This window comes from Neohortaea acidophila, assembly GCF_010093505.1.
Source record: "Neohortaea acidophila strain CBS 113389 unplaced genomic scaffold BDY17scaffold_12, whole genome shotgun sequence".
Taxonomy (NCBI): domain Eukaryota; kingdom Fungi; phylum Ascomycota; class Dothideomycetes; order Mycosphaerellales; family Teratosphaeriaceae; genus Neohortaea; species Neohortaea acidophila.
In genome coordinates, this window is record NW_022985521.1 from 237545 (window position 1) to 254048 (window position 16504).

Below are 16504 nucleotides of genomic sequence, written 5' to 3' on the forward strand. Positions count from 1 at the left end.
TGTCCACTCACATGGGCACGCAGTCGACCTACGCAATTGGAGGGGCGGCTTTAAGGCAAGGGCTCGGCCCGAAGCTGCCGACCCACGAGCGCGTCCAAGCGCGTCTTCCTCATCCACGGCCAAACCCAAAGTTCCGGGTTGACTTCAAGACTTCGTATCAGAAGACAACCACTCACAGCCGCCACATTAACGTTCCTGGACCAGACACAAGCTGGAGACAAGGGCTGACGATGAGGCTTCGGAGCTATGAGAGCATGGCAAGACCGTGGAGAGGTGCTGGATTCCGACGACGAGGAAGCTGTCTTCGCTTCGCCATCGAGGGCTGCCAAGACAACATGGAAGACAGCAGCTAGCCTGGAGGACTTGCACCGACATTCTGAGGAGCCTGAGACGTCAAGCAGTAGATTGGGCCTGGCAAATGTCGAGCAGACCGTGGAGGATGAGCCATGGATGCTACCCCAGCCCGCCGCTTTGTACGGCAAGCAGTCGAAGTTGTCTGCGCCTCAGAGCAGCACATCTATCTCCGCCCTGGCTCGTCAGACGGAAAACCTCGAGCGGTCCTCGCAGTTGAGGAGCTCGCAATCCGATCACTCTGCCAGCCTCCCGGACATCCGTGATATCCTGGCTGATGGTGGCTTGCGAAATGACCGGACAACGCCCCAGCCATATTCCGTGACAAGCACGCCCCTATCTTCCCCACTGTCTATTCGGGAGATTTCTCCTTCACCGCCACCTGCGATCTTTCGGTTTCCGATGCGCCAAAATCGTGAGGAACGATACAACTCGACTGCGCAGGGCGAACAACTCGAGACGAGTGAGCAGTCAACCGAAGCAGCTACCGCTTGGGAAGACCTCGTTCCAACTTCGGTCGGCAAACGAAATCTGCGCGTTCGCAACGAGAAGCAGATGCATCCCTACCTATTTGACAAAGCACAACATCAAAAGCAGTTTCGAGATCATGGTTATCGACCTGTCCGTGTCGTTACGGAGCGAGGTGCCGCGCAGACAGATTACCCTGTTGCCAGCCAGGACGATGAGCGTAGCGATCAGAGTTTCATCGATGAGAGTACATCTCTTCTTCCTTCAAGTTCCAATGTCGATGGTTCACTCTCCATGGCTCCAGCTCTCTCCTCGCCTTTCCACATGGGACCGGACAATGCCGATAGCGAGAAAGACTTGCCGGACATCAATGCACTGGTCAATCAGCCTGTCTATCGTACCCTCGGGAACAGTTCAAAGCGCAGAAAGATATCCCACGGCATTCACTCTGCGCGAGCAGCAGCTTCAGCAGCTCTAACACGGGATGAATTCTCGATACCTCCATCTCCGCCATCTACTCGAGGTGGGAAAGCATCTCGTGCGCCCACTCGGCCAGCCGCAACGAACTTCAAATTGCCTCGAGGGCTCACTCCAGATGCACCACTCACCCCTGAGATTTCGTCTGATCCTCAGGCCGACCTCATTGGGTCTGACCAAGGCGACCAATCCGAACACGAGCCGTCTTCTCCTCGAAGGCAGCAGTCATCGACGCCTGTCGCGGGGCAAAGGACAGACGAATTTGATCACGTTAGCGAGTCTTCGCATTCGCAAGAGGAAGCCGACGTGAACCAGCAACAGATGCAACCCCAAAGCAAACGCGTCAAAGGCGTCTTGCCAGCGTCCTGGCTCAAGGTCGATCTACGTGCCCAAAAACCGCCAGAATCTCCATCTTCAATGCAACAGCATATGCTCAACTCTGCGTCTCCTCCCAAAACTGCGCCGCAGAAAGGTGTCGCGCAACGAGTATTCTCCAAGAGTGCGTCGTTCGCGAAGCCGCAACATGCCATTGTGATTTCCGATGAGGAGGAAGAGGAAGAGGATGACGGGATGGATCGACCCCCATCTCCCGCTGCAATGAGACAGCTCAAACTCGACTTCCGACGGGACCGCCATTCAACCGCGCCAACAAATTTTGCTGATGACGACAGCATGGAAGTTGACTGGATAGACCCCATGCTAGACGGATCATCTCGAGTTCGATCGGGTGGAAAGCACGCAGTCAAGCGCCGATCAAAAATAAAGGAGCCACGAGAGCGCGGACAGACGGACTTCTCAGAAGAGCGTGCTGCCATGAGCCGGATAACGGGGGCGTCTCGCACAAAGGGTTCAGGGCACGAGCGTGGCAATCGGCGAATGCCAGACAAAACAAAAGCACCTCGACTTAGCATCGTCGATGCACCGCGGGGAGTGGGAACGCATCGTGAACATGTACCCCAGTTCATACGAGTTGCGGCAAGGAGAGCACGAAAGCAACCGAATCTTGGCCGACATTCGCCGTCAGGTAAATATGTGCGTCTTGCAACCAGAGACGAGACGGCCGAAGCCTCGCATGTGCTGCGCTCCTGGCGAGAAGGCACCATTATGCCTCATCAGCCGAGTCACGTTCAATACCGCGGTCACGGGACTGGCACAGAGCTCGAGGAGATATCCGATGGCAATAATGTTTCATCGGTACGTACTGTGAACAGGACACCGTTGGAAGAGATGCAGCACAACCGACAAACACGACTACCGATTCCACTATCCAAGGTCACCACTACTCGCCCGTCAAAACCGCCAGGGAACCATGTATCTTGGGCGAGAACGCGCCAGATACAGCTGAATCTGCCGAACGGTAATCTCAGCGAAACTACTACGAGCACCCGAGCAAGCGAACAAAGCCGTTCGGAGGACGCGAGCATGTCGAGGAGTAGGCCAAATCCGAAAATTCAACGAGCTCCCGCACAGCCTTTGCGTTATCGTGAAGCTCAAATAGAGTCGTTGGAAGGTGATTTCAGCCGAGATCATCGGGCTGCGATTTTCAAACATCGCATGCACTGTCTCACGGAGAGCGTAGCACGACTAAATCGTCGAGGCGGGAATGACTTTCAGCTGGCTCGCTTCCTGCGCGACCCTGACCTTGGTCCAGATAGAGCCAATACTGGGAAAGATGGTCGTCCTGAGCCCAGCAAGGAAATCAATGAGGCAGCAGCCGAATCCGATCCATCGCGCGTTATTCTACCACGCCGACCTCGGAAAAGGCAATCTCGCCGCATCGATGCTGAAGTCCAAGAACTCCGACAACCGAGTGAGCCGTTACCCGTCTTTCAGGATATCGAAGAAACATTGCAACTGCCAACAGATAATAATTGCCAAATACTGCACGGCCTGGGACCGTTTGGCACCCGATATGCCACCGATTTCGATGTTCTTCCTTTGCCACTTGGGACCTTTTTCCATGAAAGCTCATTCATCGGCAGCGGCGATTTCGCTGCCAGCCTGAATTTCGCCGATCGGGACCTGGACACCCCAACAGGCCGAATCCGCATCCACATCGATAGTGAAGTGCTGAATTGGGGAGCATGGACCGAAGATGTCGCGGTCGGCTTGAATCGCATTCCCGGCGCAATATCTGATGCGTTCCAAACTCTTTCAACAGAGCAGTGCGACTCACCCGAGACCGGAACACAGGCGCTGGTTCTGTCAAATGTCGATTATTTGCTCCGCTCTGTCGTACGATACTTCACTCGTTGTTTGGCCTTTCTTGATCCCGTGGATCGCAGGGAATGCATACACGCGACTCTACGCATGGTCCAGGACTTGCTGGAGAGTGTCACGGAGCATCAAGACGGGAGAGCAACGCACCACCACATCTTCGCTAGATGTGCCCAATATGCCGTCATTCTGTCAACACAGCTTGTTGTGCTTTGCCAGCACGCGTCAGTGCAGCCAGAAGATCGAACATGCTGTCAGCAGCTATTAGCACGCTCGACCGTTCATCTGGCCAAGATGTGCTTGCCAGAATACCTTCATGATCTGCACACCACGTACGAAGCGAACAAACATTCTTCCCGACGTGAAGCTGGACTGCGGGACACAGACACCGTAATGTGCAGCATTGTCATCCTGTACCATGTCACGCAGAGAGTTGAGATAGAGGGTGTATCTTTCTGGACCGCCATCTCACAAGCGTTGCTACGAGTCGATCCGTCCGCATTGAGCTCTGTTTCCGCTCTCGATAAGGTTTGGTATGACCTTCTGACGATCCAACCTGCTCTTGAAATAGACGTCAATGGCATATTGCGGACGGGGAGCAGATTTCAAGGAAACCGAGATGGCTGGACTCTTCCGAAGTGCCTCGTTGAGCGGTTATTCGGACTGTACGCAGCTACCAGCACGCACCCTGGCACGACGGTGAATGACTATATTCGCTCGGCTCTGACGAGGTGCTTCGTACTGATTAACAGATGGGGGTGGTGGAGTTGCGAATCGCTTCTCGGCACCGCGTTCGACTTCTTCGCCAGACGTGGACTTGCCCAATTGCACAACGAAGGTAGCCATGGCTCCCCGGCGTTTCTCAGTGATCTTTCCCACCACCCTCAACTGGAAGTCCAAGCGGAAGACCGATCGTTCGCCATCTTCTTGAAGATGCTTGCGTCTGGCCTGCACGGACTGAAGAAGCATAACATTGTCACCAGCAAGAAAATCGGTGGTATAGCGTGGCGATTCATTCCGAACCATGGTCGAACGCATCGCAAAGACGCCGAGCTGCGACAAGCTGATTTAGACGCGCTGCGAAACCACCATGACCTTCTTTGCACCCTCTACTATGCTGCCCCGGCGGGTCATCGATTGAGGCCGAGTCTGATACAGAACTTGGTGGATCACTCGAGCTCTCACCGAGAAGTCTGTCGACTTAATATTCGCGCCTGGTCCAATCTCGCCAGCTTCCAAGCGTCGACCGATGAGCCCTCTGCGAACCTGGAGCCGTTCAATAGCTGGATCTCCGGTATCATTACCACCACTATCAGCCAGTATCGACTTGCAAGGACGGAGGTGGAGCAGGAGGCTGCCGCGGCTACTGCAGAGGGCATGCTCGCAGTTTCATCCCGCACCATTGAGGACACCATTACTCGCAATCAACGGCAGATAGCGATGTCACTTGTGGAAACTCTATCGGCACTCAGGCACGTCTTGCAGTGTTGCAGCACCTTCGGAAATGTGTTGAGCATCCTCGAAGGTTGTGGATTTCAACAGGTCCTGACTTTGTTCGAGCCGTCCGATCGCCGGCTTCATGGGACAATTCAAGAAGCCCTTCGCGTTGCTATTGCCGCTCTCGATCTCGAGAAAAAGTTTCGCGCCGCTAAAGACAGCCAGCCAGGAAGCGAGGAGAGTCAAGAGTACGGAGATTCCAGCGCACTGCAAGAATTCGCAGCAGTCGATGATACGATTCAGCCGGTCGATCAAGACATCGCCACAAGTCTGCAAGGGCCACTAGCAAACTTGGTGTCCAATGTGTTCGGAGCAGACACAACAACAGACGATACCCTGCTTACTCAAGTCATCGATGTATGGATTGGTGTGGCACATCGCACAATAGCCCATGGTACCAGGACCTGGGCGAGCTACATCGCTGGCTACAGCTCCGATGCGTGGAGTCAGTTGCGAGATACGGAGCAGCACCACAAATACACCCCGTACTTCTTATCTCGGGTGGCGGAGCTGGGTGACATTGAGCCAATCGAAAGCGGCTTGATCACAGAATGGCTCCGATCGTTGGTGGCGCGAGAGGCAGCGCTGAAGTTCCAGCACAAGCTGACGAGCGCTCTATTGAACCGATATCCGGAGGAGCCCTTATTGTTCAACTTGCCATTCATGCGGAACAGCAGTGGAGAGTATAACATATCCTTGCACGAGCTTCGCCAACGCCGACTGGCGATGTTGTCAGCTGTCTTGTCAAACATGTACGACAATTTCGACCGCACGCTACGACAGCATCCGAGCATGCTTCGGCAACTACGCCAAACCTACGCGGACATGCTGGTACAAATGATGCAGGCCATGAAGCGAAACTACCAAAGTCTCCAACCCTCTGGGCAAGCGGAAGTCGCAAGCTTGCAGGCGCAGGGCGTGTATGTCGAATTCGTGCAGCAAGTCGTCACGCTCCTGCAGCAATACACTACCGACATCTGCGCAGTGGATCGCTTCTTCACGGACTCTTCAGCCTTCCCATTGCCCGCCACCGATCCTACCTATGTCATTGGCAGGCTGAGGAGCTATGTGCCGAAGCTCAATGAAGGTCGTAAGCGGAAGGAGCTCGCGGTTTTCATCCAGACTGTGAGCGAAAGAGCGGCGCTTGATGGGCATCAATCCTACTTGATCGATCAGTTCGTGTCGGCAGCGACGAGTACAGTGGAAAGGGGGAATCCGCACGCGCCCAGTCTGCGCCATGTCCTCTTGTCCGCCGTCTTTCCCGCGTACTTTGAGAGTTCTCTTCTCACAGCATGCTCGTGGATTGTGACGGTGCCAATCGTGGAGGCATGCGCGAACATTGCAGAGAAGCTCCTCTACTGTGTCCAGATGGAAGACGACGGAAGCGTTGCCGCGACTTTTCAGACGCTGGCTATCCTCTTCCAAAGCGCACTGCACCCGTTGCGAGCGGCTCTCGTCCATCATGGACAGATCACCTTGCCGCATGTTCAAAAGACGGTAGCCGCCATCTTCGACTTCGTCCGGTGTGCTATACCTTGCGTGCAATTTATGAGGAGGAGCACCGAGGCGGCGAAGGGGCTCGAGGAGACTGTTCGTGAGTTTGTACAGTGTGCCGCGCAATTCGAGGCGTATACGACTGGCCAGAGTATCGATGAATGGGTTGGAAGCGAGGGGAGAGAATCGGTGCTTTCCTACGCATGGCCTGACACGAGAGATTTCGTCATGAAGCAAGTGCGGGAAAAGTTTCAGTCGGAGTGGCATGCTCGGGACGGACGGTACTACGTGCGAAAGGGTACACAGTTTGTGGAGGTTGCGGTGCGGCTTGAAGGAGATGAAAGAGTCCAATTGCAGGAATCGCTAAGGCGGTTCCGGGAGAGCTATGAGATGATCTTCGAGGGACGAGGAAGAGACGCTGCGACAATCGCAGTGAGAGCCTATGATCATGGTAGTGTGATTGTGTAGGACATGTATAGCATTCAATGCATGCGTAGACAAACGAAGTTGGAGGTGTCGATCATCTCACGCCCCAACCTCCCCACTCTACTCCGCACTCCGCAATCTGCCAGGGTACGAGGCTGGTGTGTCGATAGCGCAATTGTCGGTGGCGAAGAAGCAAAATCGTCCTCGCTGTACCCTTTCCACTCACGAAGTTCGAACACACATTCAGTCATATTCTTCTTCGGTTCAGAGCTCAATCTATCCGTCTCCAGTGTGTGGAATTCCAGGCGGATCAGCTCCGCCCCTGCCCCCGTGATCTCATTGTGACGACTTCAGGTTGCCACAGCTTATCGTGCAACTTCGTGCTAGGACGCTGCGCGAGTGATCTATCTCCAAACAGCTCCCGCGATGGCTTTGACAAGGAGACATCTCGTCACCGGTGTGTCGGTGTTGGTACGCGTGATGCACATATATCTCACAGTTTCGCGTGCTAACGCATAAACAGTATCTCCTGGCCCTGACCTCGCTCGCCGCATACGCGCTCTACAGCGCAAACAGATACAGCCTGCCGATTCCCAACGCAGTATGCGCATTAGCGATGGCCCTGCCGCCACTGGCGGGCGTAGCACTAGAGGCTGTACTCTCACTCAACGACAGCTTAGCACGGAAGGGCCAGGTGCAGGCATCGCGAGTTTTTCAAGTCGTCGTGGCCGCTTTTCTCATATTTGAATCCGTCTTGGCTACGCTGGCTGGCACGCATTACTCGCCGCCGGGGAGTTTGAACTGTGCGCTGGGCGAGAGATGGATGCGGTTGTTTGATGGCAGGGAGGTGGAGGATATACGGCGGATTCAGGATGCGTTCTCGTGCTGTGGTTTGAAGAATCCACAGGACATGTCATGGCCGTTTCCGGACGCGAATCACGGGGCGAATGCATGTCAAATGAGGTTTCAAAGGGACAATCGGTGCTTGGAGCCGTGGAGGGAGGAGGAGAGAAAGGTGGCGATTATGCTAATGGTGGTGCCGATTGGGGTCTTCATTTGGAAGGTGAGAGCTACCCTGTTGGACATCGTTGCTTGACTAGCGACTTGATGGTTGACGGACGCGCAGATTGCCATTCTCCTCGCGCCATCCTCGCAGTCATCCTGGCTACCTTCACAGATCACGCTTCCGGAAGGCAGCGAGCATGGCGACACTCCGAGCGCAGGAAGTTCACGGGCAGCATTCCGACCGCACGGTGTCCAAGGACTGGAGGGCAACGAAGCAAGGGAAGACAGTTTGTACCGGACGGTGACGGATCTGAACAACGACTCGCAACTTGCGTCGCGGGTCGAGTCGCAAAGGACGAAGTCGGCGGGTTTGCTGGACGAGCCTAACTTTTGGTCGGAGAGACGCGAGGGGTGATGCTTTTCAAGGTTTATGAGCGCTACGACTACGACCTGCCATGTATTACGGGAGTTTTTGGCAAGCATCATGATTTGTGACAGGGTAGAAGGAGACACGGAGAGTTGGGAATCGTCGGCAAGGCTGAATGCGGCAATTTGCCACGAGGGCTGCCCGGCTGGGTTGTGGCGCCGGCAGCAGCCGAGCGCCGACGGCGGCCCGTGCGCAGATCGATCCGAGAAATTTGTTAGAAGCTCCAGGACCATTTCGCCATCACGTCTCGTGCTCATCGTCATCTACCACTCTTCCTCTCGCCGCTGCACATCCCGTCTGAACCATGCTACAACAGCGATTGTCTCGATCCCTTCAAGCGCTTGCGCGCCAGCCGCAGCAGCACCAACCGCTCATCAGATTACCACGCAGCAACACCTCCTCCTCGCCATTTGCCTTCAGATCATTCGCCCCAGTCGCATCACAGAGATTACCGGCGCGAAGATGGTACTCGTCAGCGCAGGAAGCGGAGGCAAAAAAAGAGGAGCCAGCACAAGACTCAACGCCTGAACAGCAGAAGAAGGCGCAAGAAGCGACTAAGGAAGATCCGGTGCAGAAGGAGTTGGAGGCGAAGAAGAGAGAGGTGATTGACTTGACGGTAAGACAAAATACAGTTCTATCGAGCAGTGACTCGTTGTAAATCCAACATGCCTGACTCGTTTTCTAGGATCGGTTAAAACGATCCGTCGCAGAGTACCGTAATCTCCAGGAACAAACCAAACGTGAAATCCAAGCCGCCAAAGACTTTGCCCTCCAGCGCTTCTCCAAAGACCTTCTGGACTCTGTCGATAATCTCGATCGTGCACTGATCAACGTGCCTGCCGACAAGCTCGTTTCCGAGAATCAAGACCTGGTTAATCTGCACTCGGGCTTGAAGATGACGGAAGACATTCTCATGCAGACGTTGAAGAAGCACGGGCTGGAGCGATTCGATCCCAGCGAGAAGGGGGAGAAGTTTGATCCCAACAAGCATGAGGCTGTCTTCCAGACGCCCATGAAGGATAAGGAGGACGGGACGGCGTTCCACACCCAATCGAAGGGCTTCTTGTTGAACGGGAGAGTCATACGGGTGAGTGGAGTGTGCGCGCCCTACTACTGGGCGATGCTTACTGACTATATCTGTCTAGCCTGCCAAGGTTGGTGTGGTGAAGAACTCATAGGCAAGGCTTGGAGTATGTCGTCTGGGTTCGTGGGACGGAACCCCAACACATCGCATCCGACCTCGAGTGGTCGACCATCTAGATACGATGCTGAAAGCGGCATCGTAACACTGTATAAATTCTCCTCTTTCGCGGCGTAGATGCGCAAGACAGCATAGCAGCGGCGCCATGTACGATAGGTTTTGAGAACGAGAAGCGCAGATCTCAATTCACCACTTCCAGCCTGTTCACCTACTTGGCTCACGGTCCGAGGCGCCATGTGTCTTTCGAAGATATGACAGCCGCGGCGATAAGATCGAGGCAGTCTACGTGGTATCTGGTCATCTCCAGAAGGCTTCGATATCTCATACTGCAAGGTTAAGGTTCCAATCGACATTCTAAGCCAAATGGGTAAGCTCGTAAGCCAAATCAGTGCGTAATGTGATTGGTGACCGGCGCCGCTGTCCATCTCATCCGTCTATCAGTTGCCAGACCATCTCTTATCTCTTCTTCCACCTTGCCCTTGCTAAATCGACAGCTGCTTCTACAGTCACCAGAGGCAATGGCACACAGTCACGATGGCATCGGCCATTCACACGCCGGCGCCGATCACGGCCACACGCACGAAATCCTCGACGGCCCGGGCTCCTTCCTGGGCCGCGAGATGCCCATAGTCGAAGGCCGAGACTGGAAGGAGCGAGCTTTCACTATCGGCATTGGTGGGTGCGTCCATGTCAAGACCAACCAAGCCACCATCAGACTCCTCTTATTGCAGCTGCTGACATGAAATCGCTCCAAACAGACCCGTCGGCTCTGGCAAGACGGCGCTCATGCTCGCGCTCTGCCTCGCCCTGCGCGACAAGTACAACATCGCCGCCGTGACCAACGACATCTTCACGCGCGAGGACTGCGAGTTCCTCACGCGGCACAAGGCGCTGCCCGCCGAGCGCATCCGCGCCATCGAAACGGGCGGCTGTCCGCACGCGGCCGTGCGCGAGGACATCTCCGCCAATCTCGCCGCGCTGACGGACTTGCATCGCGAGTTCGCCACCGAGCTGCTGCTGATTGAGAGCGGGGGTGATAACTTGGCTGCTAATTACTCTCGTGAACTCGCTGATTTCATCATCTATGTTATCGATGTCAGCGGTGGGGACAAGATCCCGAGGAAAGGCGGGCCGGGGATCACGCAGAGTGATCTTTTGATTGTCAATAAGACTGATCTTGCTGAAATTGTTGGAGCGGATTTGGGTGTGATGGATAGGGATGCGCGGAAGATCCGGTGAGTGCATGGATGTCTTTTGGGTGTCTATTGTCTGCATCGACTAACCCCTCGCAATAGAGAGGGCGGACCTACCATCTTTGCCCAGGTGAAACACGGCAAGGGAGTCGAACAAATAGTCGATCTCATCTTGAGTGCTTGGAGGAGCTGTGGTGCGAGTGCTGTCTCTCGTCCTACGAATGGAGCCAGCTGAGATTTGTGACGAAAATCTATGAAAGGAGATTGTTCATCCATGTCATTGTTCATTGTTCAACTAGTAATGTACACTTCGTGTTACAGCCTACGAATGATGTCCTGGACAATGTCGTGAGCCGTCAGCCCGGGGTCTTGCACTCTCTCCTCTTTCATGGATGAGAGCACGGAAGGTTGTATAGGTGGTGTGCAAGAGGTCGAATCTGCTTCTTCCAAGGGCTCAAACTGTGGCTGCGGTAGCGCCACCTTGTCTCGATACCAGGATGTGTCGGACAAGCTCGATGGGATCGCAAAGGAGACTGTTTGAGCAGTAGAGTGAAGCAGGGGTTTCGTTGCCGGCTGAGGCTGGCTTGACCTTCGCGCTCGGTTCGCCAATGGCTCGTCGTCACTGTCATGGATGGGAACGGCCTTGCACTCCACGAAGTCCAACGTTCGTCTCACTTTCGCCTTCTTCTCTTTGGGCGGAGCGCTTGCATGAGTGTTCTTCTCGCCATCAACCTCCTCAATCTTCCTCTTCTGTCCGCCGTTGTCAAGCCGTACATTCTTCATGTTGACAAAGTTCGTCCAGCCGTTTCTGCCCCATACCTGCTGTGGGATATCCAGAGGTGCCATCTGTCCAGCTCCCACTCGCTCACGCTTGTACACGGTCATTATCCGGGCGCTCTGGATGATCTGGCGAATACCTCCATCGTCTTCCAAAGCTTTCGCATCATGGTGCTCCGACCTCGTCATCCGTCTGGATCGCTCCAGCATCTTGTCTTCGATCGTGTCCTTCAACACAAGCGTTTCCACAAACACCGCCCGAGTCTGCCCAATCCTGTGCGCACGCTTGATCGCTTGTGCTTCGATGTTCGGCCGACAGACAGGATTCACAAAATAAATTCGCGAAGCTGAAGGTAGGTTGAGCCCGAACGCCGCATTGCGCACATCCATGAGCAGCACTCGGTCCTCAGGCTCTTCGTTGAATCGAACGACATACTCCGCTTTCAGATGGGCAGGCAGGGATTTCGCATAAATTTCGTGCTTGATGTGCAATAGCTCCAGCATCTGAGCGATGTAGTACGCCACATTGTCACCGTCGTAAAAGACAAGGATTTTCTCCCCTTCGTAGTAGCGGAGAATCTGCGAGATCAGGTAGCTGAGTTTGGCAGATGTTGTACCGACGATGCGGCTCTTGAGCAATGGAGAGTTCGAAGGCAAGGAAGGAATCGCAGCATCGGGAGCGGGAGCGTCGGACATTGCAGACTCTTCCGAGGCGTCCAAGACGTGCTCGAGGCCGCTTTTGGCTTTGATTTTGGCCTTGATGCGGAGTCTTTTTAGGCGTTTTTTCTCCTTCTTTTTCAGCACCTTGGAGTTCTGCAGGGGTTTTTTCGGGGAATTGCCGGCCTTCGAACCAGATCGCCGTCGGAGCAGAGGCTCGCCATCCAGGCTCGAGGTTGGTATGCCTTTCGTCAAGATGGGCTTCTCAGCCTTGCCTTCGTCCTCCGTCTTGACTCTGGGTTGCCAGACGGGTGCGAGTGCTTTAACGCCGGCCCCAGCTAATCCCTCCATAGGGTCTCCCAGGCCGGCTTGGGAGTTGGCATGGCTCTGTGCCTCCAGCAGTTGAGACACACCGGTCAGCAGGGGATTGCGGCTTTTGTCAAAAGCCCAATGATCCGCGCTCAAGGCCGGCCAATCCTCAACGAACAGCCCAACTTCGTGTGATCTGCTCAACGCTCTCCAGCCTTTGGACTTCAAGATGACATCTGCGCATTTCAAGGTCTCCACCAGCAGTATGCGGTCAGAGTCACTGCAATTTGTCGCCTTCTTTTCCAAATAGCCGTTGCTGCTCTTCACACTTGCCTGCACATCTGCTTCGCTGAAACCAGTCCAGAAGAATGCGCTTTGCCGCAGGTTTGAAATCAACTGTGATCTTGCCTTCTGGCTGTTCTTGTGAAACAGGTAGTCAACATCAGTCCGCTCCGAAGTGATGGCATTCGCCGTCAACACAAGAGTAAACAGATTCGCTGTCAGCTTGTCGTAGAATGACGGCTCGAGGCGGATGACCTCGTGGCTCAGGGGCGGAAGACCGATATCGCTCTCGACATCCTCTGGCTGCGTCTTCACGACCATGCTCTGCAATGTTCGCCGAAGGGATGTAGAGAACCCGGAGAATGTGCGTTTTCGAAGATCCTCGTGGCGGTAGATGCACTCATCCCACTCTGCTTTCATCTCGTTCTCCTCCGAAGCACACCAGGGCCTTATTTTCAAGAAGTTTGCAGCGAGAGCTCCCAGACTTTTGATCGCACCAGCGGTGTCATCAGTCTTGTTGAAATGCCGTCTCTGCTCTAGCACTGTGTCTCTCGATTCTTTCGTATCTGGAGTGTGCCACAGATTATGAGCAGCAGACATATCGACTTCGACACCAAGAAGGTCCTTCGCTGGAGTACCGCTCACCACCCATCGGTGGTCTGCACAAACAAGCCGGTTCGCAACGGAGACTGCCGCAGCATTTGTGTTTGCGAAGAAATGCCCTTCGTCGATGATGATGCGTTTGAAGTGCAAGTGCTTCAACGGCGAATCGTACAGATCGTCCAAGCGAACACAATGGCAATCCCGAATTCGTGTGGCGCCGATGTAGGGGCATTGACAGGAGAGTTGAGTGGCACCAATCCGTCGGCCTTGGTCGTCGGCGCCATCTTTGAGTTCGAGTTCAAAGCGGCCTCGCGTGAAGAGCACGACATCAAACGTTCGCAGTTCATCTGGGGGCGGCAATATTTTCTTCGAGTCTTCCATCACGAGCATGCGCAGAATGTCTTCATCGACATGCTTTCGAATCTCCGATTGCCACTGCTTGCAGAGATTGCGCGGAACCACGATCAGGGTTGTCGAAGCAAGTATCATCTTCTTTGGCGGTGGCATAATGGTTTTCCTGTTCCAGCGTACGGGCACAACAGGGAGCTGGTAGTGGGCCGGGTGCATTTCAAGTTTCTCCCGTACACTCTCCATCATGTCACCTGTTGCGTATCTGACCCTGTCCAGCTCGACTCGCCAAGGTATGGACTTCCGATTGATCGCCGAGATGGCCATTTCCGAAAGCTTCGCAACTGACGATCGCACGGGCGGTAGACTGCATATCTCTGGTACGATGGGAGGTTGGTCTTTCGTGGCGAGGATGACGGCGAGGCAGATCAATGTCTTACCCAAGCCCATGGTTTCGGCGAGGATGCCACCTTTGCAAGCCTCGTAGTAGCGAGGTTCACGGAGGAACACAAGCTCCCGAGGGTTGAAGTAGAAATCTGACCCATCCGGCGCTGTTCTTTTTTCTAGTCGCGGGTCTAGTACCAGGTTGGAGATAGTCTCACGTTGCAACATAAGGCCAGCGGATCGGCGTTGATAAGGATATAGCTTTGTTCGGAGGCCAGGGATTCCCGACGCTGGGTCAAGCAGATCTTCAAGCGCCTCTCGTGCGTACCTTCTATCTTTCAAAGTGTCAGGACTTGGCGATGGTGAGGGTAACTTGTTGAACATCCAGAAGAGCGATCCCTCCTCTTGCCTAGCGTATGGGTCAAACTTCTGTGCCGTAGCAGGGACGTTGCCCTGCCAGGTCTCTTGGCTTACATCGAGCTCGGCGGTCAAGCTTTCTAGAGCAAGATAAAGCTTTCTGCTTTGGCGTTCCACGAACCGATGGCCGACGTCGAAGGGCAATATGTAGATCCGCAGTGTCCAGGTGCAGAGTAGGGGTGCTTTGGCCGTTCTGTGCAACTCTGATCGTATCCACCCGGCAGCTAGCAGCTTTGTGAAGTGTGTGTACAGTGTGTTCGTCGCAAAGAGACAGGCAGGGGGATTAGCGGACCTCCGCCAGCCGTCAAACTTATCGTCATCTTCGGTGGCGGGAAATTCTTGCGAACACAGACAGCCCAGGGCCAAGTAATTACTGAAGTCGGAAAGGAATTCTAGTGCCTCTGTTGAGAATACTCCATCTCCACTCCATTTTCGCGCATGTTGCGATGTTGAAGCGACCGATGATGCCGGTGTTGCTGGAGAAGGCCTCGGACTAAGAGTAGGGGTTGAGTCGGGCAGTGAGTTATCGGCCAGACTCGAAGCAGAAGTCGAACAAAAGCCGTCCATGATCAAATATGACTGGCTCGCGCGATGATCCGGTCATAAAGTCGACATTATTGTTGCACGCACATGGCCAGGCCTTCGCCTCCTGATGTGGCAACGTGTGGTGTGTCATTCGAGATCGAGCGGGGCGAGCCAACGTGACATAGGATATGGCCAGTAACGAGGCCTTCTCGGCGTACAACGTGGTTTGCAATGATGAACAACGGTGGTTTTGGCGAACAATAGATTGCGTGTCTGCGAAGGGAAGAAGGCAAGAGGCTGTGAAGTCAGGCACCTGCGCTGAAGTTAAAGTGGGCCTGGGATTCGGGGTAACGCCGAGATCACGTGCCAGGGGCGTCGGTCGAAGACTCGTATGGTTGATATTCAACGAACGAACTGAAGTATGAGGCTGCTATCTAATGCTTCTGTCTCTGCTTCTCCTCAATCTTCCGCTGTACGAGATCGTTGAAGCGCTTGTACGCAAATTGCCCTTCGACAAAAACGAAGAAGGCCCATTTCCAGAACAGCGGCGAACGCACATTCACCGAATGCCTTTGCAGGTAGTTGGGGATGAAATACGCCAACTCTGCGCCGTGGATGGCAATCATGCCGTACAACACCGTGGGCTGTATCCTCCAGCTGAACGCCGCAAACTTTTGGCCTAACAAGTGTTCCACGAGCCCGTTCCGCTCAAACCATCTGCGTTGGCTATAGCAGACAAAGGTCGTGGCGATGATGGCGAACACCAGCGCGTAAAGTCCTGTCGGAGGCACAAAGTCTTTGACAGTTATGTCGGATCTTCCCAGCGCCTCGAGACACTCCTTGTCCATTCTGCCCAGGGGAAAGCGAAGTCAGCAGAGATCAAGGCGAAGCAGATTGGGAACAGTATGCGCACTGGACGACTCTTTCGCGAGCATCACGGTATGAGGCCATTGGGGGATCGAAGGGGATTCGATGGGTTCGACTCCCACAGGTCATGGTCATGCTGTCCAGGCTGATATCCGCCACGGCCCCGTCGTATGCTGTCCACGAGGGGAGCTTGGCATAGTATTCTAGATATCGGACAATCTGCTCATCAATCAGTATGTACCAGTGAGAAGTCTTCAAGGATGGAGACTGTACAGAATCGTGATGGTCTTTGTTCATGTGAGAGATGATGCGCTGCTTCGCGGCTTCATCGGCCGCATTTTGCTGCATCTCTGAGACTCATCGAACGACTCGACCGTATTTGTCCAGATCAAGCTTGCGCAATGGGAGAGATCAGACGCAATGGGACGGACGGCACATGGATGGTCGTACGTGTTGCATGAAAGTATGCATGCGAATCCCCGGGCTTTCTTGGCGTTGATTCGTCGAGTCCAACCGGCTCTCAGGTCGAGGCACATCTACAACCTTTTCTCACATATCACCTACAATACTATCGTCTTA

General features: G+C 54.4%; 6 protein-coding genes across 6 annotated transcripts; 4 read left to right on the forward strand and 2 right to left on the reverse strand.

The window, feature by feature from the left end:
• Positions 1-72: 72 nt before the first annotated feature.
• BDY17DRAFT_304881 (Mus7/MMS22 family-domain-containing protein) lies at positions 73-7017 on the forward strand. The gene has a single exon (XM_033734784.1). The coding sequence runs from the start codon at positions 247-249 to the stop codon at positions 6970-6972; it is 6726 nt and encodes a 2241-aa protein (XP_033585620.1). The 5' UTR covers positions 73-246; the 3' UTR covers positions 6973-7017.
• Positions 7018-7471: 454 nt separating this feature from the next.
• Positions 7472-8350, forward strand: BDY17DRAFT_257635 (uncharacterized protein; the record flags this gene model as incomplete). The annotated part of the gene is made up of 2 exons (XM_033731704.1): positions 7472-7993; positions 8057-8350. Coding segments are annotated over 2 exons (816 nt in total), but the record flags the coding sequence as incomplete, so codon positions are not given.
• A 260-nt stretch (positions 8351-8610) lies between these two features.
• BDY17DRAFT_304885 (mitochondrial co-chaperone-like protein GrpE) lies at positions 8611-9763 on the forward strand. Its single transcript, XM_033734785.1, has 3 exons — positions 8611-8978; positions 9048-9449; positions 9508-9763. The coding sequence occupies exons 1-3, from the start codon at positions 8667-8669 to the stop codon at positions 9538-9540; spliced, it is 747 nt and encodes a 248-aa protein (XP_033585622.1). The 5' UTR covers positions 8611-8666; the 3' UTR covers positions 9541-9763.
• A 163-nt stretch (positions 9764-9926) lies between these two features.
• Positions 9927-11021, forward strand: BDY17DRAFT_304887 (CobW/HypB/UreG, nucleotide-binding domain-containing protein). Its single transcript, XM_033734786.1, has 3 exons — positions 9927-10242; positions 10322-10798; positions 10859-11021. The coding sequence occupies exons 1-3, from the start codon at positions 10082-10084 to the stop codon at positions 10989-10991; spliced, it is 771 nt and encodes a 256-aa protein (XP_033585623.1). The 5' UTR covers positions 9927-10081; the 3' UTR covers positions 10992-11021.
• Positions 11022-15339, reverse strand: BDY17DRAFT_304891 (P-loop containing nucleoside triphosphate hydrolase protein). The gene has a single exon (XM_033734787.1). It carries the CDS (start codon positions 15098-15100, stop codon positions 11072-11074), a length of 4029 nt encoding a protein of 1342 aa, XP_033585624.1. The 5' UTR covers positions 15101-15339; the 3' UTR covers positions 11022-11071.
• Positions 15340-15492: 153 nt separating this feature from the next.
• BDY17DRAFT_319110 (uncharacterized protein) lies at positions 15493-16273 on the reverse strand (the record flags this gene model as incomplete). Its single annotated transcript, XM_033736246.1, has 3 exons — positions 15493-15907; positions 15972-16144; positions 16199-16273. The coding sequence occupies 3 exons, from the start codon at positions 16271-16273 to the stop codon at positions 15493-15495; spliced, it is 663 nt and encodes a 220-aa protein (XP_033585625.1).
• Positions 16274-16504: the final 231 nt, after the last annotated feature.

Excerpts from the sequence above, each read along its gene's own strand:
- BDY17DRAFT_304881 (XM_033734784.1), top strand. The coding sequence starts at position 247 with ATGAGAGCATGGCAAGACCGTGGAGAGGTGCTGGATTCCGACGACGAG.
- BDY17DRAFT_304885 (XM_033734785.1), top strand. The coding sequence starts at position 8,667 with ATGCTACAACAGCGATTGTCTCGATCCCTTCAAGCGCTTGCGCGCCAG. Across the intron at positions 8,979-9,047 it reads GAGAGGTGATTGACTTGACG|GATCGGTTAAAACGATCCGT; the intron begins GTAAGACAAAAT and ends CTCGTTTTCTAG. Across the intron at positions 9,450-9,507 it reads TGAACGGGAGAGTCATACGG|CCTGCCAAGGTTGGTGTGGT; the intron begins GTGAGTGGAGTG and ends ATATCTGTCTAG.
- BDY17DRAFT_304887 (XM_033734786.1), top strand. The coding sequence starts at position 10,082 with ATGGCACACAGTCACGATGGCATCGGCCATTCACACGCCGGCGCCGAT. Across the intron at positions 10,243-10,321 it reads TTCACTATCGGCATTGGTGG|ACCCGTCGGCTCTGGCAAGA; the intron begins GTGCGTCCATGT and ends CGCTCCAAACAG. Across the intron at positions 10,799-10,858 it reads AGGGATGCGCGGAAGATCCG|AGAGGGCGGACCTACCATCT; the intron begins GTGAGTGCATGG and ends CCCTCGCAATAG.
- BDY17DRAFT_304891 (XM_033734787.1), bottom strand. The coding sequence starts at position 15,100 with ATGGACGGCTTTTGTTCGACTTCTGCTTCGAGTCTGGCCGATAACTCA.